This window comes from Phasianus colchicus, chromosome 8 (assembly GCF_987193195.1).
Source record: "Phasianus colchicus chromosome 8, bPhaCol1.hap1.1, whole genome shotgun sequence".
NCBI lineage: Eukaryota > Metazoa > Chordata > Aves > Galliformes > Phasianidae > Phasianus > Phasianus colchicus.
In genome coordinates this window covers 20,896,010-20,920,470 of record NC_143443.1, presented here as the reverse complement: position 1 = coordinate 20,920,470, position 24,461 = coordinate 20,896,010, and the positions used below count along the sequence as shown (strand labels likewise).

The 24,461-nt window shown below is 37.8% G+C and overlaps 1 protein-coding gene across 8 annotated transcripts in view; it reads right to left on the bottom strand.

The window, feature by feature from the left end:
- MYOF (myoferlin) overlaps positions 1–24,095 on the bottom strand; it is a 68,872-nt gene extending 44,777 nt beyond the window's left edge. For 3 of the 8 annotated variants that reach the window (XM_031597740.2, XM_090145231.1, XM_090145232.1), the window contains exons 1-7: positions 22,370–23,237; positions 16,809–16,864; positions 15,824–15,915; positions 4,736–4,844; positions 3,474–3,558; positions 1,217–1,380; positions 565–693 (exon numbers count right to left, since the gene is read on the bottom strand). In XM_031597740.2, coding sequence (XP_031453600.2) covers positions 565–693; positions 1,217–1,380; positions 3,474–3,558; positions 4,736–4,844; positions 15,824–15,915; positions 16,809–16,864; positions 22,370–22,457 — 723 coding nt within the window. In that variant the 5' untranslated portion in view covers positions 22,458–23,237. Of the gene's footprint in view, positions 1–564; positions 694–1,216; positions 1,381–3,473; positions 3,559–4,735; positions 4,845–15,823; positions 15,916–16,808; positions 16,865–22,369; positions 23,251–24,036 lie in introns of those variants that run through there. The other 5 variants (XM_090145233.1, XM_031597744.2, XM_031597739.2 and 2 more) reach the window with 4 other exon arrangements.
- Positions 24,096–24,461: the final 366 nt, after the last annotated feature.

Here is a 24,461-nt window from a genome sequence, read left to right as displayed (position 1 = left end):
ATTTACAGTATGCACTTTACCAGGTTTGATGTTTGAGTCCAGTCATACTTCAGTTAATACTCTATTCAACAAGAAATAAGGATACATAAATATGGTCCCTCCTCTACATACTAACGACAAATTGATTAAATTAAGGTGCAAGTTATTTTCTCACTCTCTTTTTTTCTTTTTTTTTTTTTTTTGGCCAGTATGAGTGAAACATCTGTACACTTACTGTTCCAGATACACAATCACTTTTGTGACCTTTAAACTGCTATGAATTCTATTATGAATAGATTTCGTAATTTCCATATGCTTCAGGTACAAGTCTCTATCTGGAGAGAAATCTAGCTGTGCATTACAGATTATATATAGTGAGGCAGTGGCATTTCCAGATTCTGTGCGGCAGTCTTACTAAACTAAAGCATTGCACTGAAAGCTCAACTGCAGACACCATAGAGGTCTACAGTAATTTCTATTTTTTTCAGTGATTTTATAGTCTGCACACAACTATTCAAAGCCCTTATTATATCACATGGCAATGGCATCAAGGAATAGGTTCCACATGACTCTTATAATACCCACTTCATCAAAATAAGGGTTGTTTCCTCTTTTGATTCTTGTTCGGTGTGTCTGACCACAAACATGAACTTTGACGACTGGTTTTATGTTATTTCCAGGTAACTGACGACCTTCTATGACTCTAACACGAATCTGAATAAATAAAAAAAGACATAAATAATCAAACATTTGTATTAGCTCATTCCCTAAGGTTTCTATTGTACAGCAATTTCTCAATACACCATCAAAAAAAGTTAACCAAACCTCAAGTAGCTAGTAGATATGGACAGACTCCAGCAAATTTAATTATGACAGCAAATATAACTTCAGTTGAATTTTACAGGACAAACTGGAGATAAGTTTTTCAATATATATATATTTTTTTACTTGCTTTCACTACTTATTTTTAAAGCCGATACTTTACCTTGGTATCTTCCAACTATATAGCAAACAAGATTCACATATTTCAGTCAGCTCTTCAAAGCTGGACATCTCCGTAGCAATATGAAAAATTCTTTGGAATTCAAATTTAGGCTTTTAAAGGTTTTTACATGTAGAGGTTAATTTTCTTCACAGCGCATTAGCTTTGAATGATCTGACATTAAAAATACTCAATATAATGTGAAAGGAGTGATGTCAGAAAAAGGCAACATGCAGTATTTATTAAATCTGTTACCTGAAAATCTTGTGGTTTGTTAGAAAGGATTCTCCGCGTTTTCTTTCCTTTGGTGATGCGCCTAGCTAACTGCGATTCCCTTGTGCCACTTGGAACTGTTGGTGTGATGCCAGCAACAGCACTATCCACAACATCTTCATAATCTCCATCATCTTCTCCATCTGCTACAGTTAAAAAACAGTGCAGATGATAAACACCTTGATGTACTGTTGTTGAAGTTTCAGTAATAAGAATCTGACGCACATGAATAGTATTGAAATTGTATTATCTTATTTACATCCTAGCCAAACTAACTGTAGATCTGTCCTTATCTGGGGTTCAGATTATCTAAGACAATTAGAATAATATAATTGTTTGAGTTGAAAGGGACCCTTAAAAGTCATCTAGTCCAACTTCCCTGCAATGAACAGGGACATTTACAGCTAGATCAGGTTGCCCAGAGCCCTGTCCAGCCTGACCTTGAATGTCTCCAGGGACGAGGCATCTATCACCTAGGGAGGTCCCTAGGCAACCTGCACCAGTGTCTCACCACCCTTAGCGTAAAAAAAAAAACTTCTTCCTTACATCCAATCTAAATCTATTACTTTGAAACTATTTCCCTTTGCCTTATCACAACAGACCCCACTAAAGAGTCTGTCATTAGTCTCCCTTTAGATACTGAAAGGCCACTCTCAGGTCTCCCCAGAGCCTTCTCTTCTCCAGGCTGAACAGCACCAATTCTTTCAGCCTGTCCTTGTAGAGGAGGTTTTCCATCCCTTGAATCATTTTTGTGGCTCTCCTTTGGATGCACCTCAGCAGGTCCACGTCTCTCCTGTACTGATGACTCCACATGTATGTGCATTATTCCTTGTGAGGTCTCACCAGTGTGGAGCAGAGGGGCAGAATCACCTCCCCCACCCTGCTCACCATACTTCTTTTGATGCAGCATAGGATACAATTGGCTTTCTGGGCCACAAATGCAGAATGCTGGCTCATGTTCAGCTTGCCATCCACCAGTTGAAGCTATTTCTCCTAGCAGGAAGACTAGACTGCTGCATAGCACTGGTTAGCATCTTGAAAATATGAAACCATTTATGAGTTTGTGAAGGGAAATACTGCCATTTAAAATAAAACGTTGAATCCACCTCTACAGCATGTATCTGTAGAATAAGGGGAAGTTTGTTAAAAATCCTCTTTAAAGAGGGTTCTGAAATCACAGTATCTTTGTGGAACACGGTTCTACGGCCCCATGACACTACAGTACTGAATCATACAGTGAAATTCCAGTATTATGAAACAGGATCTATAAATATCTAGACCACAGAAGTGTCATTTTCTTGTGTTTTTAGCTTCCTTTATTAAATGAAGGACGATGAATATGGTAAAACTTACAGGAAGAGCATGCTGTGTATGGTAGTTAGCATTAACATAACGCTTGTTAAATTCATGAGTTAGTTTACTAACACAGGACATTGATCGCTTTGCATAATGAATTCCTCAGTGATCCTTGTAAGAGATGCCTAACATCATGATTGACATATATTTTGTGACTGAAAGTCTCCATCTCCCTAACAACTTTAAGAATTCATCTGCCCTAGTTGAAACATGCAACTTGATTAAACACCCTGATTTAACACTTCATTTTTAACTTCTGATTCAGAACTGCAGCAATCACAACTCATTTCATTTAATAGGAAATAGGGATTTACAGTAATGTACAAAGAGGTGTTTGCTAACTAGCACTGAAATAATTTTCAGTTGCTGGATACTATCTAAAAAACTGTATTTATCTGTATTCTGTATTTTAAAAACTATCAAAATAGTCTCATACAAGTCGATTAACATTTTTAGCCTTCAAATCCACATTTCCACGTAATTATTCTGAATTTTAGTAATTTAACACACAGCTTTTGTGTCTGCATTACCTATCCTTCTACTCCCCAAGCACATCTCTCAGTGGAATCAAAATTTCACCCCAGGAGACTCTTCATTTTTTTTCCTATCTTATGTTACTTAATATCAGTAGATAATACTCAAACTGATATATTTCTTCTCAAGCATATAACATTTATTACATTTAATTATTTGTGCACATGCACAGTCTGACTATTAGTGTAATTATTTACCTGTGAACTGAAAACAGTTGTTCCTTCACAGTTCTCTGATGAGTTGAAAAAAATGGAGGAATGGAGGATCTCAAAAACATTCTCAGCAAAAGTCTGGTTAAAATGACACATAAGACAGCAAACAATAATTTTCTGCAAAAAGATTGAAATACCTTCTTGTGTATTGGTCCCTCCTGGGTCATTTGGATTTGCAGGTCCAGCTGGTGGCTCATATCCTACTACCAAATCTATTGTTGCCTACAGAAAAATACATGGTTTTCTATGTTCACAACAACTCATTTAAAGCAGTGAGTTATTATTCATGTACAGTATTAGAACAACTATATATGTTCACAGATAAGTTTATAATAAAATTTCAGACTATTGCTCTAAAATTTCTTATTTTACAAAATGATATATATTTTTAATATTTAGAAAAATCAGTTCCAGCACATTCAACAAATATTAATTTATTTAGTTTCATGTTCCTGATGAAGATTAGGTGACATCCTACATTTAAAAGTTAAAAAGCAAAGAGAGAAATAACACTATTTGACCAGCAACGTAAGTCTGAAAAACAAGTAGCATTTCCTATCTGGCTCTTTAAATTGCCAGTTCATACTTCCATCCTGGAAGTAAGAACACATCTCATTTTCCATTCTAATTGCAGAATTGCATTTTTGTGCTTGATTGTGGTTTTAGACGGTTGAATAAAACACTGTTATTCCTAGTTGCCACAGTAACATGAGGAGTCAGGAAAAAAAGAAACAGGCTCCATGACCAACTAACCATGATATTAAACTGTAGCTGATGAAATACTGAAATTACCCTTTAAGGCCTCTTATTACGTGAGCTGGAATGTAATATGAAGTGCCTTAGCAGCCAGTCTGCACAAACAGTAAGTTTCGTTCCAGAAACTTATCAGACACTGGTTAATCACTCTGTTAAATTTATACTCATGCTAAACTAAGTTAAGCAAGTTCTTGTGTAATTTTCAGAACTGAGCTGGAAGTAAACATTCACATGATTATGTGCTTCCTAGAATCACTGCTATGACACAGGTGGACATTAGGAAGAATACAGCAAAAAGTGAAGTCAACTTGTTACTTAGGAAAAAAATATACTTGTGTGAAAATCAGCCTATAGTATTAAATACACCCTGTGGCTCATTGTATCTATAACACATATACAAATACCTAACACATGCACAGAAAATAATTTAACTAACCTAAAGGAATCTCTCTGATATCAATCAGGCTGATTATGCAGGAATAATTACATCTTGCTCTAAATTATATTTGTCTAAAGCTTTCACTACAGAACTGCAAAGCACTTAATCTATACAGTAAAAATAACTTGGAAATATATTTGCTTCTTGCTGCTGGAGTATTTTTGATCAAGACTACAATAAAAGCAGAAAATGTAAGCCACTCACTCCAGTTTCTTGTCCCCTTTCATTTAGCAGAGGTATGAGTTTGAAAGGGCATGATCTGCTTTGGTTACCAACAAGATCCTTAAGTGCTACAGATGCACTGCCAATTAACCTGAAATGAAGTAAATATCATTATTAGAATACAAGTATTTGTTAAGCACAAGTTCTTTTTCATCCATAGCTTGTGTCTGTCAACCAAACAATTTCAGCTGTAACTTGAAAACCTGAAAGATCATTGCAGGTGTCATCTAATGACTGAGTAGTGCTAATTCATATTTTCTTTTTCACTGAGCATATAGGTACTCATTTTCTTCACAAAAGAGATACTCTTAAACAAGCAAATTAAAATAATATATACATTTTTGATTATTATATTCTGTATAACCATCATCAGTCATGTTAATTGTTTCACTCACAGTTCTCGCTGGCAATCTAATCTTTTCCTATGTAATTTTGCAGACTCTCAGATGAAAAAGTACTGCATACAGATGTTACAACTGTAACCCCCAAAAACAGACAAAAAGACACACACCTCTCTAATAAAAACAATGAAACGGAACAAATGCAATCAATGTTCTTTCTACATTGTTCACAAATAATCTTTTTACTATACTCTACGTTTTCAAATAGGTTTATCATGTTTGCTTCTCCATTCTCTAAATGTTTATATATGCCTCTAGAGATACCTACCAAAAGAAGATGCCCAAGAATTACAAGTCAGACTCTCTTGAGCTGCTTCTGCCTTCTTGAAACTGCCTTTCTAACCCTCATCTTCATTAAAAAGTGAAAATTGCATTCATTTTTAAACTGAGAAATTTATTTTAGGCTAAGTTCCTATCTGTGTGGAATCAGTCTCACAATGTCTGGCACTGCATTTAGTTACCAAAATATGTAGTAACAGTTAACACCTATAAAGTGGCTTACTGGAATAAGTGTGATTTTTGCCAGTGAGAAACCCCTAGGATAATTTCATCCTGTAAATACTGTAAGAGAACTTATTCAAACAAGATACCAATTTTGCTGCTGACATGGGAAAAAAAAGATCTAAGTGCTGTCCCTTTGAGTAGATTATGTTGCTTTTTAGATTATGGTGTTTTTCCATGCATAGGGTAAAGATTCAAAGGCATTTGTGACATGAAGCAAGAGCGTTATCGTAGCCATTCTCAGGTGCTATGTCACAAGAATATAAGTTACTAAGTAATTAGGATAGGTATAAAACACTACTTTCCTGCAAATACTGATTTCAGGTATTACATACTACAGCTTTTGTTTAGCTGTGCACAAAACCCTGCACTTCCTGCTAGAATAACCCATTTGAATCACCTTGTAAAGCAACTCTGCTTTCCCAGTTCACTTCACACCTCCAATCCCAATTATCTTTTTGATTGTTTTGACTCATTCTTCTAACTTTTCACTCCTATCTCCATTTTTGTTCCTGATAAGTATATTGAGATAAATTAATCTTGTGATTAAAATCAGGATTAATAATTCTGATAATTTTTCAGGATTATGTTGGGTCTATGCAGATCAGCCCCTCCATCTTCCCATTTATACAACTGTGCATGCGAGATGCAGAACTTGTCTCCAGTTCCCTGCTGACATTTCTCATTGAACTTGTAACCCTCTAGACATTTTGTTTCCCAATCTACCTTTCCCTCCCTTGTCTTAATCTCTTTCTCCTTTTCTGTCTCACCTTAAAAAAAAAAAACAAAAAAAAAAACACCAACATCCTGCTCTGTTTGCATTCATACTATTGCCATTTTGTTTTATCCACCACTTCACTGAACACTTCAGTTACTTTTAATGGGGGATACTCTACTTCAGCTCTCAGAAACTCTCCATTCCAGCCTCCTCTCCTTCACTAAAAGGTTTCAAACACTGTCTTCTCAGCTAAATCGCAGGTCATGCAGCACAGGTGAAGCAGTTCTAGCCTTTAAAATTATCACAATTGAAACTCTGATTCCATTTCTGACACCTGCTTTTCTTCCCTTTATTAAACAGACACCTCAATTCAGTAGTGTAGCCTTGATCCAGCATTCTTTGAAAGCCATAGAAATACAAGTTATTTTCACTGGGCATTTAATCAATCCTAGGTACATTTTCACTTTTTACAAACTGTTGTACAGAGGTGAACACTAGCTGTGTATGGGTACAGTTGAATTATGGCCTGAACCTCTGATTGATCACCTGAGACAAGCACAGAGTCAGCCATGGGAGCACAGGTGAAGGCAATTCAGCTGTGTGACCAGAAGGGGTGGAGCCTGGCTGCACCTCTCTTAGACTTCATTTAAGGGCTGACTGCCACTGAAGAAGGATCTCTTCCTGGAGATTGCCCCCTTTGGAGTTTTCCTGCGAGCCCAGGACATGGGTGAGCATTTTCATTTTTTTGTGATTATCCCTCTCCACTGTGATAATCTTTCTAGCTATACAATCTGTAGATACCAGCCTAATCACATCACTCTGTATATTTGTTGATTATACAAGCTGACACTCTGATTCCATGTATTTCTCAACTTCAGGGAGCATAAGAATCATTTTCCCTGTTATTACATAACTGCATTCAGTTCACAAGAAAAACTCAGATTGCAAATGTCAGATATGCATTACTACAGTGCTCTTATTTATACCTCCAAGTGCAGTATTATTTGACGTTGCCTTCAGCAATGATTTCATCCAGCAAATCTTACCAGGCAGTAATATATACTGAGAACAAGAAACAACAGTAGATGGCCTTTCTCAAACATATAAAGGCTCCCCTCCCCCCCCCCCCCCCCCCCATGTCTTAGCATTCCCCAAATTGGTGCTCCATAGAAATCACATAAGTCTGACATTATACACCAGAGAGACATCTTCCTCTGCATTTGACCAAGTTTTACCACACTAAGGGCAAACAGCCTGCAGGCAGTTATACTATTCAGCTGTCAAAGATAAGTCAAAGAAGTTCATTCCATGTGACTGCAAAGCTCAAAGTGGTTAAGCCAGGAAACCCCTGTGTAGCTTAATGCCTTTTTATCTCATAGGCTTCTAAGATGTAAATATCATTGAAAGCAAGTATATGAACAATATATGAACGCTTTTAAATACGTTGTAATATTTTCTAATATACTGATCACCTCAGGCAGACTGAGTCAGTTAGACAGACCACCTGTCTGCTTCTAGTTGCCTCTGAAGTCCTTTATTTCACCCTCCTCTAACAGGTTGGACAACAGTCTCCTATCTTTTCCATTCCAGCAAGACTGAGAAATCTAATAAATAGCTGATACTATTCTAGTATCTTAGACTCATTCTAAACTTCAGAGAAACTTTAGGAAGTCAGTCATTTGCCTTCTTCCAAGTGCTCCTTTTCATGGGATGTCAGTTGTTTCACTGCTCCCCTATAAGAATGACAGAACTGCTCTAAAGCTGTTTAAACCCCAGCTAAGAGTCAGCTACCACAGGTTGCCAGTCCAGTCTCGTTTTGATCATGTAGCTACTCAATGGCTGAAGTTTTGTTTTCGAAAGTAACAAAAACTGCTTCAGGGTCATCACTAAGTCTCACCTTTATGACTACAAGTCTTGGAGAAAGCCTTTCTCAAGCTGTTTCTCTCTAGTCTCTAATGTTTGGTCTAAGTCATATGAGACTCAATCAACTAAGTCGTGCTACCATGTTCCTGAGCAATTTGTTGCTGTTTAATCCTTTCTCTGCAAGGTCTACTATTGCGCTCACTTCTAACAGATGCCCAGTTCTCTGCACCACTATTATGAATCTATATGAAGTTGATCTGTTCCTCTGGGCTCTCTAGACTTCTTTACCTCGAGGCAGGATTGCCTGCAATTTCCCTCTGCAGTCATGACTTTAAAGATGACAGGGAGTCTTTTAGCAACTAAGTGTTGCTTCTTAACTCTGCACACGTACCTATCCAGTCATCCCCAAGACTGGTACATGTAATCTGCCCTGTCAGGCACGTCTCAAACTTTTCTGGCTTTGCAGAAGAAAAACAAAAGAACCTGGCCTGCCACAAGCAGTTCTGGTATATCACAGACAAAGACCTCAAAAGAGAAATGTAGCTTCCACATTCAGAAGCAGATTTTTAACCACTTGAAGTATAATTTACCATACTCGGCCTGTGATACTTTCCTATCCATAATCAATGAAAATACTTAAGTTTATCAGCATGAAATCACTAAGCTACTGATGCCCAACTATTAGAAATAGTGTTGTATTTGTGCTAACACTAATTAATCTGTTACTGCTGTGGTTAGCACTTCCTGTTAGCTGCCCAAATAAATACCCAAGAGAAGTGAAACTTCACACCCATTCCTGGATCAGGAAATGCTAACTTACAGTACCAATCATTTTATTACTCTCTCTCTTTTTGAAGGTCACAACCTGTACCGAATTCTTTGGCATATCAAGTACTCCATCTGCTTAAATACTACTTCTACTGAGTTCCAAGTGACCTTAAATCAGCTGACATTCAAGTCTTTGAATTCTTCTGCCTTATTTTTGTGGGTTTACTTTGGCAGAGCTTATACAGATTGTTCTCATCAGCAAACTCGAACATAAGAGTTATAATTTCTACACTCACTCTTTTAGTATATACATTGCATTATAGCTTTTGTGTTACAAGACCCAACACCCATCCCCTGTTAGTTATCTTGTGTTTGAAAATGTTTATTAAGAGTAAACCAACTACTTTTATCTTCTTTAGTTATTAGATAATAGTTGTTTCACGAACAAAATTTAAGAAACAATACACGGATATTATTTTGTGCAAAGCAGAAAACTCCCAAACAGAATCTTAACCAGCCTAGATCTTGCATGAAATGTATGCAAAGAAAAGCCAACTCATGCACAGCCTCCTTGATGTAGAAAAGAATTTACACTACAGGATCCAACTGCAGGAAGATTCAAACAATCCAGTAATTGTTTACCTATGGAAAATACTTAAACATGATTAAATTATTTGCTGCACCGTAAGGGTGTGCCCAATCTGTTTCTCCTCTGTGTTGCTATGTTGCTAACTACACAAAGAACTCAGAGAAACATGTAATCCCAGCTCTTCCCGTCAAATCAAATTAAAATCACTTCATTCAAACAAGATTGTAACTTAATGGTATTTCTTTTAAACTTCTCAGGGATGACTGATGCAATTTTTTTTAAAACGTTTTTTTTTTTTTTTTTTTTTAACTGCAAAAGGATTTGTTTGGAGAGTTTGAAATCTTTCAACGAATATTTCTAGACATAATAGAAAGCAGATGTGTTCTTTTTTCAGACAACATTACATTGGAAAATCTAGCTCAACAGAGATCATGAGTGCTTTCTGGTTTATTCTTATGATGATCTGTCCACATACATGTAAGCGTGGTTTGCTTCATTTATCTTTTTGAACGACTGTGTCTTTTTACCATGAACAGTACTCATTTAATCTATCTGCAAACGTTTAGTGATCTTGTAAATAGAACAGTAAATTCTATCTCCAGGAAAAGAGAAAGGGAAAACATTCAAGTGTTCTTTCAAGCTTGTTTTTACAGAAACATGCCAAAGCAATGAGTCATCCACAGTGCTCCTCATCCTGCACCACTGTAAGAATGTTCCTCTAGAACAAAGAAAATAAGGCTGAACACGTGGTATAGTTTCTTCTCATTGCTCTCTCAGCAAACACAGTCCTCTACACTAACTTGTTACAATCAAAAGCTAAATTCCAGCTCAATCTAGAATTCAAGGGAAAGTAACAAAAAAAACTAATGAACCTCTACAGAAAAGATTCCAGTAATGAACAATTTATTTGACTTAGAGTCAAATCCCATTACATCAAGCACAAGACATAATTCCAAAGGTCACAAAGAATGTCAAAAGTCCATGACAAACACTGTTTTTCCGAAATAATGAGCCTTTATGTCTGAAAAGTTTGAGTTCAGTTAGCAACATCAATATTACATCTAAAAATTAATGCAGTACACTACAGCACTCACTTTCTTGCCCTGACTTATGTTTATTTGTTGCTTTGTTTACTTTCATTATAAATGACAGTAATGTTAATAAGGACCATAGGCAGACATTGAACTCGACCTTTCCAGTTCCTGAACTAGAATGCAGACAACGCAAGGCAGTGTCATTTGCACACTGTTCTACTGAGCATCTTTTCAGAACGGTGCACTGCTGCAGCTGTGTGTTGCACTGCCCTGAGATACATGCAAAACAATTTTGTGCTTGCTTTGGCTATCCACCTCACAGAGCAACAAATCTATAGAAAAATTAACTGGAGGGGTTTTCAACAAAAATCTTCACAGATATATACAAAGAAAACAGAATTGTGTAATTGACTTCCTTGCAGTACAAGACTTTCACAAACCGTCTGCGGACTTCAATAGTTCCCTAATTATAAATGTAAAGTGCTCATTTCTTGGAAGTCAGTGGAAGTTGAGCTAGATGTCATGAAAAAGGTTTCATTTGGGAACCAAAATTTGAATTATTCTAGGAACTAAAAAACCTACATTCTTTACCTAGCTGCAGTTGCCCTTGTTCATTGCAAGGGAGCTGGACTAGATGACCCCTAAAGGTCCCTTCCAAGTCAAACTATTCTATGATTACAAATGAACAAGGATAATAACCTGGAAATAAACTTAATTTGTATTATATTTATGCACTGATTCAATAAATATTCTGCTGTGTTTGGCTGACTAGGTCTTGTCTTTAAAGACAAGATTTTTGTATTAAAAAAATGAAAAATTTTGAAGTATTCTTAATTCAAATAAGTTTTAGTCTCATTAGTTCTTAGAGACTCAAACTGTGATTGAGACTACCTTGATAAAAACAACTATCAGACTATTCTGAAGAGCGTAAGCAATGTCAAAACAATAACATGGCAGATCTAAAACCTTCCCCAACTCAATGATACTAAATAGGATCAGTAACTCTACAGAAATACGCATGCGTGCAAGTATTATGTGGGAAACTCACTTTCTCTCGCTCTTGTATATGCTCCTGTCACTAGATATTCATTAACATAGAGCCTCTTCTGCTGTTACAGTGTTTTCTGTATTTAAAAGAAATTTTGAGATGACATTTCCTATTATCACATTGGAGTCAGGATGCCTACTCATCTATTCCTACTTCTAACTCTGCTTATCCTGTTTCCTTGCCAAATACATCACATACTGCAAATATGTGGGGGGTTTTCAGGATTTATTTTCAAAGACAACAACTTTGCAGGCACCGCTACATCTTCAGCATGGACTATATGTATTCTTGCACAGCTCTGGGCATGAAAATCACTTTCCCAAAGAATTTTACTTTTTTTTTTTTTTTTAATTTGTACACAGAATAAGTGAGTGGACACACTACATAAGCATAGCATTTGTATTAACTGTGGTTAGGCTCTACAAGCCCAAGTCACAAGCCCAGATGATAGTTATAAAAAGGGTTTGAAAAACATGCTTGCTACAGTTTGAACCCCTGTACAGAATGAAGTATTTTAAGGGCTTGAGTTAAGTACCTTCCCTTTTTTGGTAACAATCTACAAATTCCATTACAACATTCGGATTCCTGGCAAGCTTTCCTCCATTAAGTGGTTTCTGGGATTTTCCTAAAGTCAGAGGCATGCTTTACTGCTTTACTGACCTAAAGAAATCTCAGGGACCTGAAGGCATCTGCTCACATAGCAAGTTTTAAAGGGAGACCTGATGAAGCACTATAAAAATATGAAATGCAGTTTAATTGTTGGGAGGAGGTAGAAGGGCATAAAGAAAATCTGCAGTGGAAGTAGATTGCTATCAATAGGTGCAAATAGTGCCATAAAATACGCAAATTCATCATCACTGCCTTTCAAAACAGCATTAGCCCTACTTGGCATTCATGGAAAGGAAAGGGCTGACCAGGAAAGGAACAGATCCTTTCAAAAATCTTGGAACTTCATACAAAGTAGTAGAGAACCGACATCTCATTTTGGATAAGGGTCATGCTGTTTTGTTTTTCCTGCTCACATTTTAAAAATTCCTCTCTGACTTCAAGAGTGGATACTTGGCGAAATATACCTATTTACCTTTTCAGCAAAAAGCAGATTAGCTGAAGATCCTAACGACGATGGGAGCTTAAAAAGACTAAAAGTTTTATCTTGATAGGAGTGTTAAGAAAGAACTCTTAGGCTTTGCCAGAGCTTTTAGTACAATCATGTTTGGACACAAAATAATACCTTCTATCCCTGCTGTGGATTGCCTAAAACAGGCACATCCAAGCCACTGGCCACATATGGCAATGCTCCCTGCCATGCACCATCATGGCAGTGGCTCTGCCCCACTGAGTGGCCCAGCCTGGCCCAGTCAGGCATCCCCATCACTCAGTGCCAACTGAACATCACACAGTGGTAACTCAAGTTATTGCAAATAATATATGCATTTTGATACTTTGTCTCATTAGATCATTGTATAGGTATCTTATATAGGTATCAGAATTGCCAAAAAAAGATCACTTTCTTTGCTATATTTGTGACTCCATTTTCAGTCAACATAAATATATGACCTGCAAATTTTCAAATGAATTGTATTCACTGTAATCAGCATTGCAATCAGATATTCAAGTAAAAAAAAAAAAACGATTGTCTCTCTCTACTCGGCTTTTATAATCCATCACACAGAGAAACATCCCTTGCTTCACAGTCACACCTTATTCGTGCCATCACTTTTTGGCAGTACAAACATTTGCAAACAACTGTTTTCAAGAATGAAAACTCGGAAAAATTTCATCATAAATCACTGACAAACACCTTGAGAGCTCAGTAAGAATGGCAACCACTTCCACTAAACAACACTGATGCATTACATTCACAAAAACAAGGCCACACACCCCACTAGTTTTCTGGTTTTGTTGCTCTTTTATTATGTTTGTTTTAATAAAAAACATTGAAAATTAAAACGTTTTGTTACTCTTATACATTAACTATATTATATATTTTAATAGGGCAGCTCCAAAAGTAATGCCTCCTATATTAATCTGTTTTCCCAGAACAGAGGCAGATGTTGGTGGCATGGCAGTAGAGGTTCAACCTTCCCACCAGTATTTCATTACATGTTGTTGCCACACGACAGATAGCAGCTGAGAGGAAGTCTGACAAAATGGTGTCTGACATGGATGTGTGTACAAGCTAAAGGGGTGGAACTGAATTTCTGCATGCAGAAAAAATGGCACCACTGACATTCATCAATGCTTCCTGAATGTTTATGGAGACCAAACAGAGAATGTAAGCACGGTGAGGTAGTGGGTGATACATTTCAGCAGTGAGTCATCTCTGCTGATGGAGGTGGCATGCAAGTTCCTGTTCATCACTGACAAGACTTTTCTGCTGTAATCACAGCATGTCTAGAAAGCCTGGACAAATTTCTGTTTGTTTATTTGAAGGAAATCCATTCACATTTTACGTTATATCCTTCCAGACATGGGTAGATATTGCTCCCATTTTTTATCTTTAGTTCTCTAAAGTTGATAATGAAGCCTGATTTAGTCAAAACTTAAACTAAGCTTCTTAGTACTGCATGAAGAATTTTTGTCTGAGCAGTGAGTACTTCCTCAAAAACCTAACAAAACTGCATGAATGGAACTCTCATTCAGACTCTCACAATGGAAAAAAAAATCTGCAGCCTCAGATCCCATGATATTTGATTTTTAGATGCTTGAAAAATACTTAAGCTGATGTTAACTATATAGACTCTCTACATATTATACTAGGAAAGTTCAGATTTTTAGAGCAGAATTCACAGGCCTCCCAGCATACACTAACAGTACAAACCAGAAGAGAAATAGAGCAGGAAGGAAAAAGCCTTAAATTCCTGCACATGATCAACATAATGAAAATGGGTATATCTGTGTGCAGAAGACCTACGCACTAAATCCTTTACTTATAGCAGGAATCTCTGCTTCCCTTTCAGATAAATGAACAACGGAAAAGATAATTCTCAGTGCCTTTCTGATTTTCCATTTCTATTACCCCAGTTCCCCTAAGAAATGGAAAGCCAGATATGCAACTCCCTCCACTAACGTTATTTGATTTACTTTTCCCAGAAGACTCTCTTAATATCAAACTAAATATTTTCTTAAAAATAAAAAACACAAAACACAACAAAGCCATCAACAAAACAAAAATCCTCACTGCTTTTAAAATCTTTTTATGATAAAATCAGAAGAGAAGGTAGCAACAGTGTTGCCAATCTTCAATATATGTCACCAGCCTTAGGTTTATAACATTCAGCCAACAGGCTGAGCTGAGATTTAGGTGCTCCGCTCAGTGTAAGGGAATATACCCTCACACTAAAAAGAGATTAACAAGTTGACTTTGGGGAAGTTATTCTCGTTTTCAAGTCTTTTATTAACTGCACAGAGAGCTTAACATTGATTGAGTCAAGAAGAATAAGGAACCTGACTGTTCATAGATTCCATTTACTAGGATACTCAAAGGAAAAGGAACCTGGATTTCATTCCCAAGACAATTTTATTCGACATATTTATCCTGATGATTAAGTTACTCTCCCAGGAGATGAATCCCTTCAAACAACATAGAAAATTGAACAACTTGTGCTTCCTTTCTTAGACAATACTTTGGTAAGTGATGTAAAATACAGTGTCTTAGGGAGATTTTAAAGATAAGAGCTTTTAACACATTACAATTTCTTCAGGGCTAATTTTTGGAAATTTATTAAGTATAGTAGTTTTGGGTACTGCACTGCACACTTCTGCAAGATAATGACCTACTCCAGATATCCGAAGTGACAGAAGTCTAGTTACACAAGAACCATAACTACAAGGAAGTACTGACTGAATCATGGTATCTGTGCTTTTCAAATGGCAGTAATAACCACAGGGGTCTGAATTTTAACAAAATTCTACCTTAAACACCTTGGACTTAGCTTCAGAATTTCTAAAATTAAGCTGGCACTTTCTTCACAGTAACAATCCAATGGTGAGGGATGGGAAACATGCTGCCTTGCAGACTAAAAGTAGTTATTACATCAGAAAACATTGAATTGTACACATCATTTCTCTGCAGCAACTATCAGTTTTAATTTTTTCCTAAACTTCTATGTTAAAAGTTGTGTTTAATGCTGCAAAAGAGTACATACTTGTTTTGTCCAATTGTTTCAAAATCCTTCACAACAGCCGTCAGGGAAGATGAATTATCCAGAGGGATTCCTTTCAAGTCAAATTCAAGAATCTGAGGGGAAAAAAAAAAGTAGTAACAAAACTAAATCAAATTACAAGTTACATAAAAGGTAATTAACAGCAGAGCAGTATACACAATAAAATTAGTCAGAAATAAATTCTGCATTTAGTTAGAGATATACAAGTATGAATTGGCATTTGCAAAAGCAAAATTTGAAATCTTGGAACATGCTCATAGAACACTGAGTTGCTGCTTTCTGTTAACAATACAGAGAAAGAACTCAATTGTTTAATTTTTAGATACTATCTTTTGCAGTTCCACTTTGCCATACTAAGTAGTTTATTATTATTCATAAGATCAGGTATAATTCCCCTCCAAAACTGGAGGAAGTCAGTTGCTGTGGAAGTTACACTGATATTTGAAGCTTCCCTTTCTTACATGTTATAAATTCAAAGAATAATCTTTAGCTTTAACTTCTGATTGTAAAAAAAAAAAAAAAAAAAAAAAAAAAAAGGAAAATATTTTCCCCAAGAAAAGTATTACCAAAGATGCAAAATAGCAGCCATAGCATAAACCACACAGAACTTCAGTTTACAATTCATTCTGTGTTTTTTTTCCTTAATATATCATGAAGTATCCAATTACACACTCGTATAAGGTACTGAAGGGCTGAATATCATTTGGTCCTAAGTAAAAAGGAAAAGAATACCAACCACACACCACAAATTCACCAGATACTCATTTACATTTACCTGAAATCATTATTTACTGCATTATAGTATGTGGCACAGGATGAACCCATTCACCTGTGTTTACTAACACCTTTTAAGAACATACATTCATTAGCTCCAGCCTCTAATATTCACAACTGTAGAAATTGACTTTCAAATTTTATAAGCGTTTTGTATCATAAAAGATCAAGAATTAATTCAAATAAAAATTACCTCATTCCAAACAGGATTGAGTTCACTGTCAATTTTCTTTGTTTTCTTTTTTTCATCTGCAAAGACAAATAAAGAATGATCATTTGATTTCACTAAAGTATTACCGGTACCAAAATTTTTCCTTTCATTTCTCAAAACAAAACTTGAGCATTAAACCAAACTTTCCAATTCTTTTTGCCCCCTTCCAAGATCTGCAGATTTTTCAGTTAAAAAAAACCAAAAACTTTCCTGGACAATTTTAGAGGTTGCTTAAGTTTTTTGTTTTGTTTAAGCATGGCTAGACCAATTCCCATAAAGCAAAATTATTGCTTAGGTACTTCAGTCTTTTGTGACCTTTGTCTACAAGTTCAGTACTGATGGAATAACACAGACTAAAAAGCCTGGAGACATCTAACTATGTGGCGACCTCAAAGGGAGGGAACTTTACTAGTAAAGGCAACAGGTTGCACATATACCAAATCTGTATTACACAACAGTCTAATTCTGAAATAGCATCACTTGAAAAAAAAATCTTAAGGTATTAAACTGTCAGCATTTTCTGCTTTAAATGAGCAAGTATTAGCAGAAGTAAACCTGCATTTAAGAGGAAACAGTCCTTCCAGAAAAAAAAAAAGAGCTTTTCAGAGATCAAGTGTTTTCAGACATAACATGTATGACTTTATTAACAAATACTTCATAGTAAAATTTGCACTTGCTTAACCTACAAATGACAGAGGAATCGTCAGTTTCTTAGATTGTGGTGTTTCAATTCAAGTTCCTTCTCTGGCGAGGAATACTACAACTAACTGCTGCAGAGGCCCTCTGCAGGCCCCTTCACCCCTAAGAAAGGGAAATCAATTCTGTTGTTACAGAAGGTTCAAAGCAAGTAATAGTTTAAGTTTTAGCAGGCATACAGCTCTGATGGAAAAGATGTCTTGACATAGCACTTGGGAGTATAGAAGAATACCAGCAATCAAGGAGACCTCTAAAGAGAAATGCCATACAATAGCGTTAACAAATGGGTGCATCTCAGCACAGTCAGTATCCTAGCTGCTGATCTGTCAGATGCTCAGCCATCTCAAGAAGCCTACATTTCAGACAGACTTTTTGAGTTAAAGGAGTACAGTAAAGGTGGTAACACTTACTACTTGCAAGTTATGTCTGTACTTTCCCAGGAAAACTCTGTAAAGGTCTGGGAAGCAAGAGCAAAGACATGCCACATGGGCAGATTCATATACACACTATTCAAGCAGGAGCCTGTAGTGACTGCTTCTGTTGGATGAGTGTACTGTACTGAAAAAAAAAAGTCATCCCATAATGTAAATTGCGAGAACTGACTTGTATTTATGCAACAGGAATCATCCACAATTTATACAGGATATTGACTCACATCATACCACAAAGGAAAGAGCATTCATAACCTACTATGACTTCAGACTCACATTTTGCAGAACAAGGAACTAAATACCATGCTAATAAGGGAAATCCACTTAATATAAAAAAGTTATCTGATAGAAGACAAAGCATTTTGAAAACTGGATATCCTAAAATGTCTGTGGCTTGGAATTGATACTTGAAACCCTCCTACAAATTGGAGCCAGGAGTCAGGGAAAAGATGTTCTCAGTGCCAGTGGAAAAAGGAACAGTTGCAACTGTTTGCAAAGGAGACGCTGAATCACAGTTCCTGAGAGAACTAACAAATAAAAGTCCTATGATCTCTGTCTAAGCTCAAATGCAACTCTGTAATGTGAGGAATGCCTTGGCTCAAACATCAGGCAAGACAATTATTGACAGGGAATAAAGTATTCCCACTCTGGACTATCACTGACTATCACTATATCACTAGTCACTGGACTATCACTATTCATAAAAACAAGAAAGTGAGGTTTACAATTCTCCACTAGTTGTATGCATATCCTAGACTGTTCTAAGAAAAAACGTCTTGTGTTGTGCACTTATATGAAAGTTGGATGAAAAACACTGGGAAGCAGTGCATATACTGGTGTTCTGCTGTAATTTTAGTCAGTCTGAGTGTAGCATTTGTATTTCTCAGTCACATATCTTCTCCACTTTCTTCTTTTTTGCAAACTTTCTATTTATTACCATTCTTATAACGTACTGCTTTTGTTTTGCTTTTTTTTTCCCCCCCTCTCTCTTTAAACTGTAAGAAAAACACCTTCTTCCCGCCAGAGTTACCTTGGTAAACGTTATTGCCAAGCAGGATAGGATGGACAGCCCAGTTTTAAGTTCTCAGTCTGTCTTTTTCTACTGGTAACAAACCCACTTAGAGCAGCCAAGACTGTAATGCAGCTCACAGTTTGCATCACATTCTAAGATGGGGCCTGTCATCATTTTTAGTCTGGTCCTATCAAGAAATAAGAGTAAGAAATAATAATGGATATGAATGTGACACTCCATATGGTTGTTTCCTTACAAAGTAACTATGCCATTCTTGATACCACATAAGAAATCTTTCTTTGCTTTATCTGGAGAGAGGCATTATACTACTGCTGTAGTTGTTCATCCTTCACTGAAAATATTTCAGTGCAAAAAGAACTTTGTGATAGTCAATGAGATGACAGCATTCAAAAGATTCATTCAAAGATGAACTGTTTAAACAACTGTTCCATCATTAGAAAGACAATTACAATGCTTCAAAACAACCAATGCTTAAATCTTGTGCTTACTCTCCTATAACAACTGGTGTTTTTACCAATTTCAGCACGTGGGGAATAGCAGAAGCAAACATTATCTGCTAACACAATCCTAACACACAATCCTAAACCCACAGAACTGTTGTTAATGAAGAATTAAGATTGCACAGTAGTAGAAACAGAGCCAGTCAAGCAGACAGACCTTCAAATGCCACAAAATGAAAGTTGTTTAATCACTGCAAAACAGAAAGTATGTATTTTGTGAATCATTACATTCTAATACACCTTTCTTTCACACACTGAAATACAAACTAATAGGGCTGCAGTCTGCTGGAAAGCTCTTATATTAACCACAAGTGGAAGATGACATATTCAGACAGGCCCAGTTAAAGGGAATACTGTTTCATGGTGGTTTTTGATAAATAAAGTTGAATGACAGTCAAAAGGAGGGAACAATGCACTAAATGTCCTAGACCTGTCTACACATACAAACAATTACATCAGTTTTTGCTTCCAAAGACAAATCTTACACATTTTTTTCCAATTTGATATATTTAACAAGAAAAAAAAAATAATACTGACATAATCGTTATCACTTCCTGCCACTTCAGCAAACGACAACACTTCTCATTAATTTGACAAATCATTTATCTTGCATAAAGTGACAACAAACTCAGAATTCCGCAGCAACAGCAGCCAGTTCCAGATGGCCGTACCGGTTTACTCTCAGGGCGTAGCTCTCTTTGAACAATGAGCTGATCGTAAGGTAAATAAAAGAAATGTTCCAATCCACTGGACTGAATAGAAATGTGCAAAAAAAAGTCAAATACTTGCACAAAAAGCCTCTGTTGTAAATAAAACATCCAATGGAAACAGATGCTTATTTCCTCTTTATATGTACTTGGCATCACTTTATTAATTGTGCTGGCACTAGATAGTCTATAACTAGCTTAGATACACAAGTACTGATGAAGTCTATTGAATAACAGATAAAACTATAGTAATGTATGCAGGTTAACACAAAGCGTTCTCAGTTACTTCCATAGTAGTAGCTATAGGGCCATGGCCCTTTCTTCACAGTAAAGATCTAACCCTGAGAGATACTGAGAAGTCGTCTTAAAATCACTGAACCTTGACACCAGCAAAGGCTATGGAAAACTTAAGTCTAAAAAAGCTTAGGAAAAAAACAACATTTTAATGACATGAACTTGAAACTGGCATGGGGGAACTGGCTGTGCATAAAACACCTCAATGAAGAGCCAGAGGTTTGAGGTATTTCAGATGTGATCCCTACTCCTTCACATTCAGCAACACCAGCTACTTCAAAATGCAAACTAAAGCAGAGCTCCTCAACAGCACAAGCCTGACACTGCTCACCTTACACAACTCTGCTCAGAAAGCCAGAATGCTGACCTCTGCTAAGTAATGCAGAAGTGGCAGGCATAAGGATAAATTAAATGCCAAAATTGTGAGGTTAAATTGAAGACAATAACTGACCATGTTTGTGAATATCAATAATGTCAACTACAGAACATAAAGTATAAATGTAAACTCATTCCTTTAATGTTTGTTATAAAATTCTTGTGTTAGGGTACTAACATCAATGCAAAAATAAATAAATAAGTGAATTCTGAAGATTATATTTACTAAGTACAACTGAATTGTATTGGACAACATAGTGAGAACAGCAGATCACTGGCAGGGTTTAAACAGACTTGAGGTACAAAAGAAGAGAAGGCAGAAGATACAGAAGTAACACAGAAAGGCAAAATTGAGACAAGAAAGCAAAGAGAAGAAAAAGCAGCTGAAAATATGAATAGCCCCTTTGACAGGCTCAGCCACTTGCCCTAACACACAGAAAATCCAAGACAAACTTGAGAACAAGGAGCAAAAAAAGGAAATGGAATGATATAATGTCTTTTTCTTCCAAAATATCTGCAAACTTTTTATTTTGGAAGATACTGAGTACCCACTCTCTCTTCCTCTTTCAGCCTCCAGCAAAATGTCATGATTTCATACTTGGTTTCTGAAGGCAGTAAGCCCTTTCAATGATGAATGACTTCACGCTTTAAGAAATACCATTCTCATTTCAGGGCAGTTAGAAAACCAGATAACTTTGCCACAGTTTCATCTAAAGATCCAAAATAGTTTGCGAATTTCTACACCTTTAAGATAAATCAATATTTGCAATCAAGTTCCTTTAGTCTAGACAAGAGAGGAAATGATAGCAATAGGTAAAACACATGGCAAAACATATAATAAACACAGTAAACTTTACATATTACAAGTGATGGCAATAGCTAAAACATACAGTTTTTATATATTATATGTAAATGCTAATTATACCAGTTTTCTCTCCATCCCAGATGCATCTAGCCATTAAACATGCAAACTGTATTATCCATCCTTCATCTTTAAATTAAATAGTCTCAAAATTGAAACATTTTAAGTGCAAATCATCTTGTTAAAAAAAATTACCCTAGCATCTTCAGTAATTGTACTGCTCTTTTACATACTGGTAATATGGCAACAAACGAGTCAACAACTAAAGATACAGTGCTGCAACAGTGGCATTGTTAGTGGGCAACAGCTGTGCAAAATACTCAAGACAAAGGAGCAATTGATCAGCTGGTACTTTTAGATATCAAGATTAAAAATCAATCTCTGCAATTTGGCTGGGTTTTAAAGCAAAGGGCTCATCTTCTGCGACAGCCCCTAACCTGCATCCCATGACAGAAGTGCAGGAAAAAGCAGCGCACTCCACCTAAATCCAACCCCACGCAGGTAACTTCAGGCTCTCCAAAGTTTTTCCTAACAGTACATCAGAGGTAACAATGCAAACGTGTTTTTACAGATTTTCTAACGCTTATACAGGACACTATCCTTAAACGTTCAGTAGGGAGGTTTGCGTATGACAGCTTTCCTTACCTTTAAAAACAACGGAAACGATCGGATCTGGCTTCCCAAACTTGGTTTTGGGGATATTGGACGCGGACTCTACGATCACCCGAAGCATCGCTCCGAGCCGTCACTGAACGCCGCCTGCCCGCAGAGCCACGTAAGGAAGCCGCGGGCTCCCAGGCGCAGCTCGGGGCGGCAGCGCGAGCAGGAAGAGGCGGCAGGGAATGGCACGGCGCGGCCGGAGCTCGGGGTGGGTCTATGACGAACCGCTCCCGAAGGCTATGACAAATTCAATGCCTGTAAATTGACACCAAGCGCCGCGTTTTTGCACAAAAGGAGCTCTAACCGGTGAGATCCAGCGACAGAAAAGGCAGATTTGTCGGTGCGCATCAGTAACCGAGGCAAGCACGAGCAACATATTCAAGGCAACTTCAGGATGCACCGCATCTGTCTCTCGATACACCAAGGCACTGGTAGCTTTCATGGTAGCCTTTTTTCCGTTCCATTTTAGAACTTCGCAGTCCCGCCGCACGGCCCCGCACGCGCGCCCCCTGCTGCCAGCTGCGGGACCTCCGCGCGCCGGTCACACAACAGCTGCGCTTGGAAGGGACCCACCGGCAGCACGCAGCGCACCTGCTGCCTCCACACACGGCCACCCAAAATCACAGCGTGCGTTGTGCAGACGATTCCTGAACTTTGCCAAGGCTGTGCCAAACTACTGCCTTCACTGCATTTCATGCAATGTATTTAGTAGGTGTCTCGAAAAGACGTGACCAGAAGTCATAAGTAAAACTGGACAAATTAAGCAAATATGTGCAGTAAACAACCAAGACAATGAAACCCTGTGTATTGGAGGCCTATATTTTAAACACAAACACGTGCAGTAAACTCCACTAAAAAAAAATCTTACTGAAAATTGCATGGCAAGAACAAGAACTCTTTGCTCCAAGTTACCCAATCCTCAGCTTTACCACGGTTTTCCTCAGCTATGAGCCAGGTGTAAAAAAGTGGTTCACGCTACTTCTGCAAAATCTGTGTTTTAAGTGGAGATGAGGGCAGCCAACAAAACAGCACAGAATGAGTTCTCCATGAAAGTCAACCGACTTTTTATGTGGGGACCCACAGGAACTACCCATAACTTATTGTTTTGAAGCTGATATGAAACTTGCTTCCTTTTTCAGATGAATCACAGAATAGAATCACAGCGTCACTAAGGTCGGAAACCTCTAAGATCACCAAGTCCAACCATCAGTCCCCCAACCCCACGCACCCACTGACCACGTCCATCAGTGCCACACCTACACGTTTCTTGGACACCTCCATGGACAGTGACCCCACCACCTCCCTAAGCAGCACGTTCCAGTGCATCACCACTATTTCTGAGGAGAAATGTTTCTTAACATCCAACCTGAACCATCCTTGGTGCAATTTGAAGCCATTACCTTCTCTCCTATTCTGCCACGTGGAAGAAGATACCGACCCACCCTGCCTCCACCACAGCTTCTTTTCAGGCGCTTACAGAGAGAAGATGGCTAGATTTTAGGTAGCGCAGAGGAATCCAAGGGAAAAGAAGCAATCCAACACAGAACGTTCAGGGGAGGTGATGAGAACAGAACAGCTATAGCCTTGACTGGACTCAAACGACTCAGATAAGCACTACTCTAAACCTTTTAGCTCCCCTGGCTGCCACTTACCTTCCTGTCTGAATGCCTCACACGGAGCAGGACAGCCACGCTTAACAAACAACACGTGGAATGCACACCTGTCACCAGCCCACGTTGTAAAACCACCTTCTAATTGCAAACTAAAAAATCCCGTTAAGCAAAAATTAATTATGACCGTATACAAGAGAAACAACCAGCAGCGTGCCCCATTCGGCTCAGCTCCAGGTGTGCTGGTACAGCCAAATGAAGCCTCGCCTCGCTGTGGCCAGGTGTGAGCGCGAGGGCTGGGGCAACACAACGAGGTGAGCAGAAGGAAGGCCCCGCCGTATTGGCCAGGCAGCTCTGCCACCGCCGCGGCAGCCAATGGGGAGCCTCCTCTCAAGCCCCCAGCAGCGCATCACCAGCCGTTAACGGCCACCTGGCCCAGGGCAGCACGTGCGCCTCAGCCCCGCCCC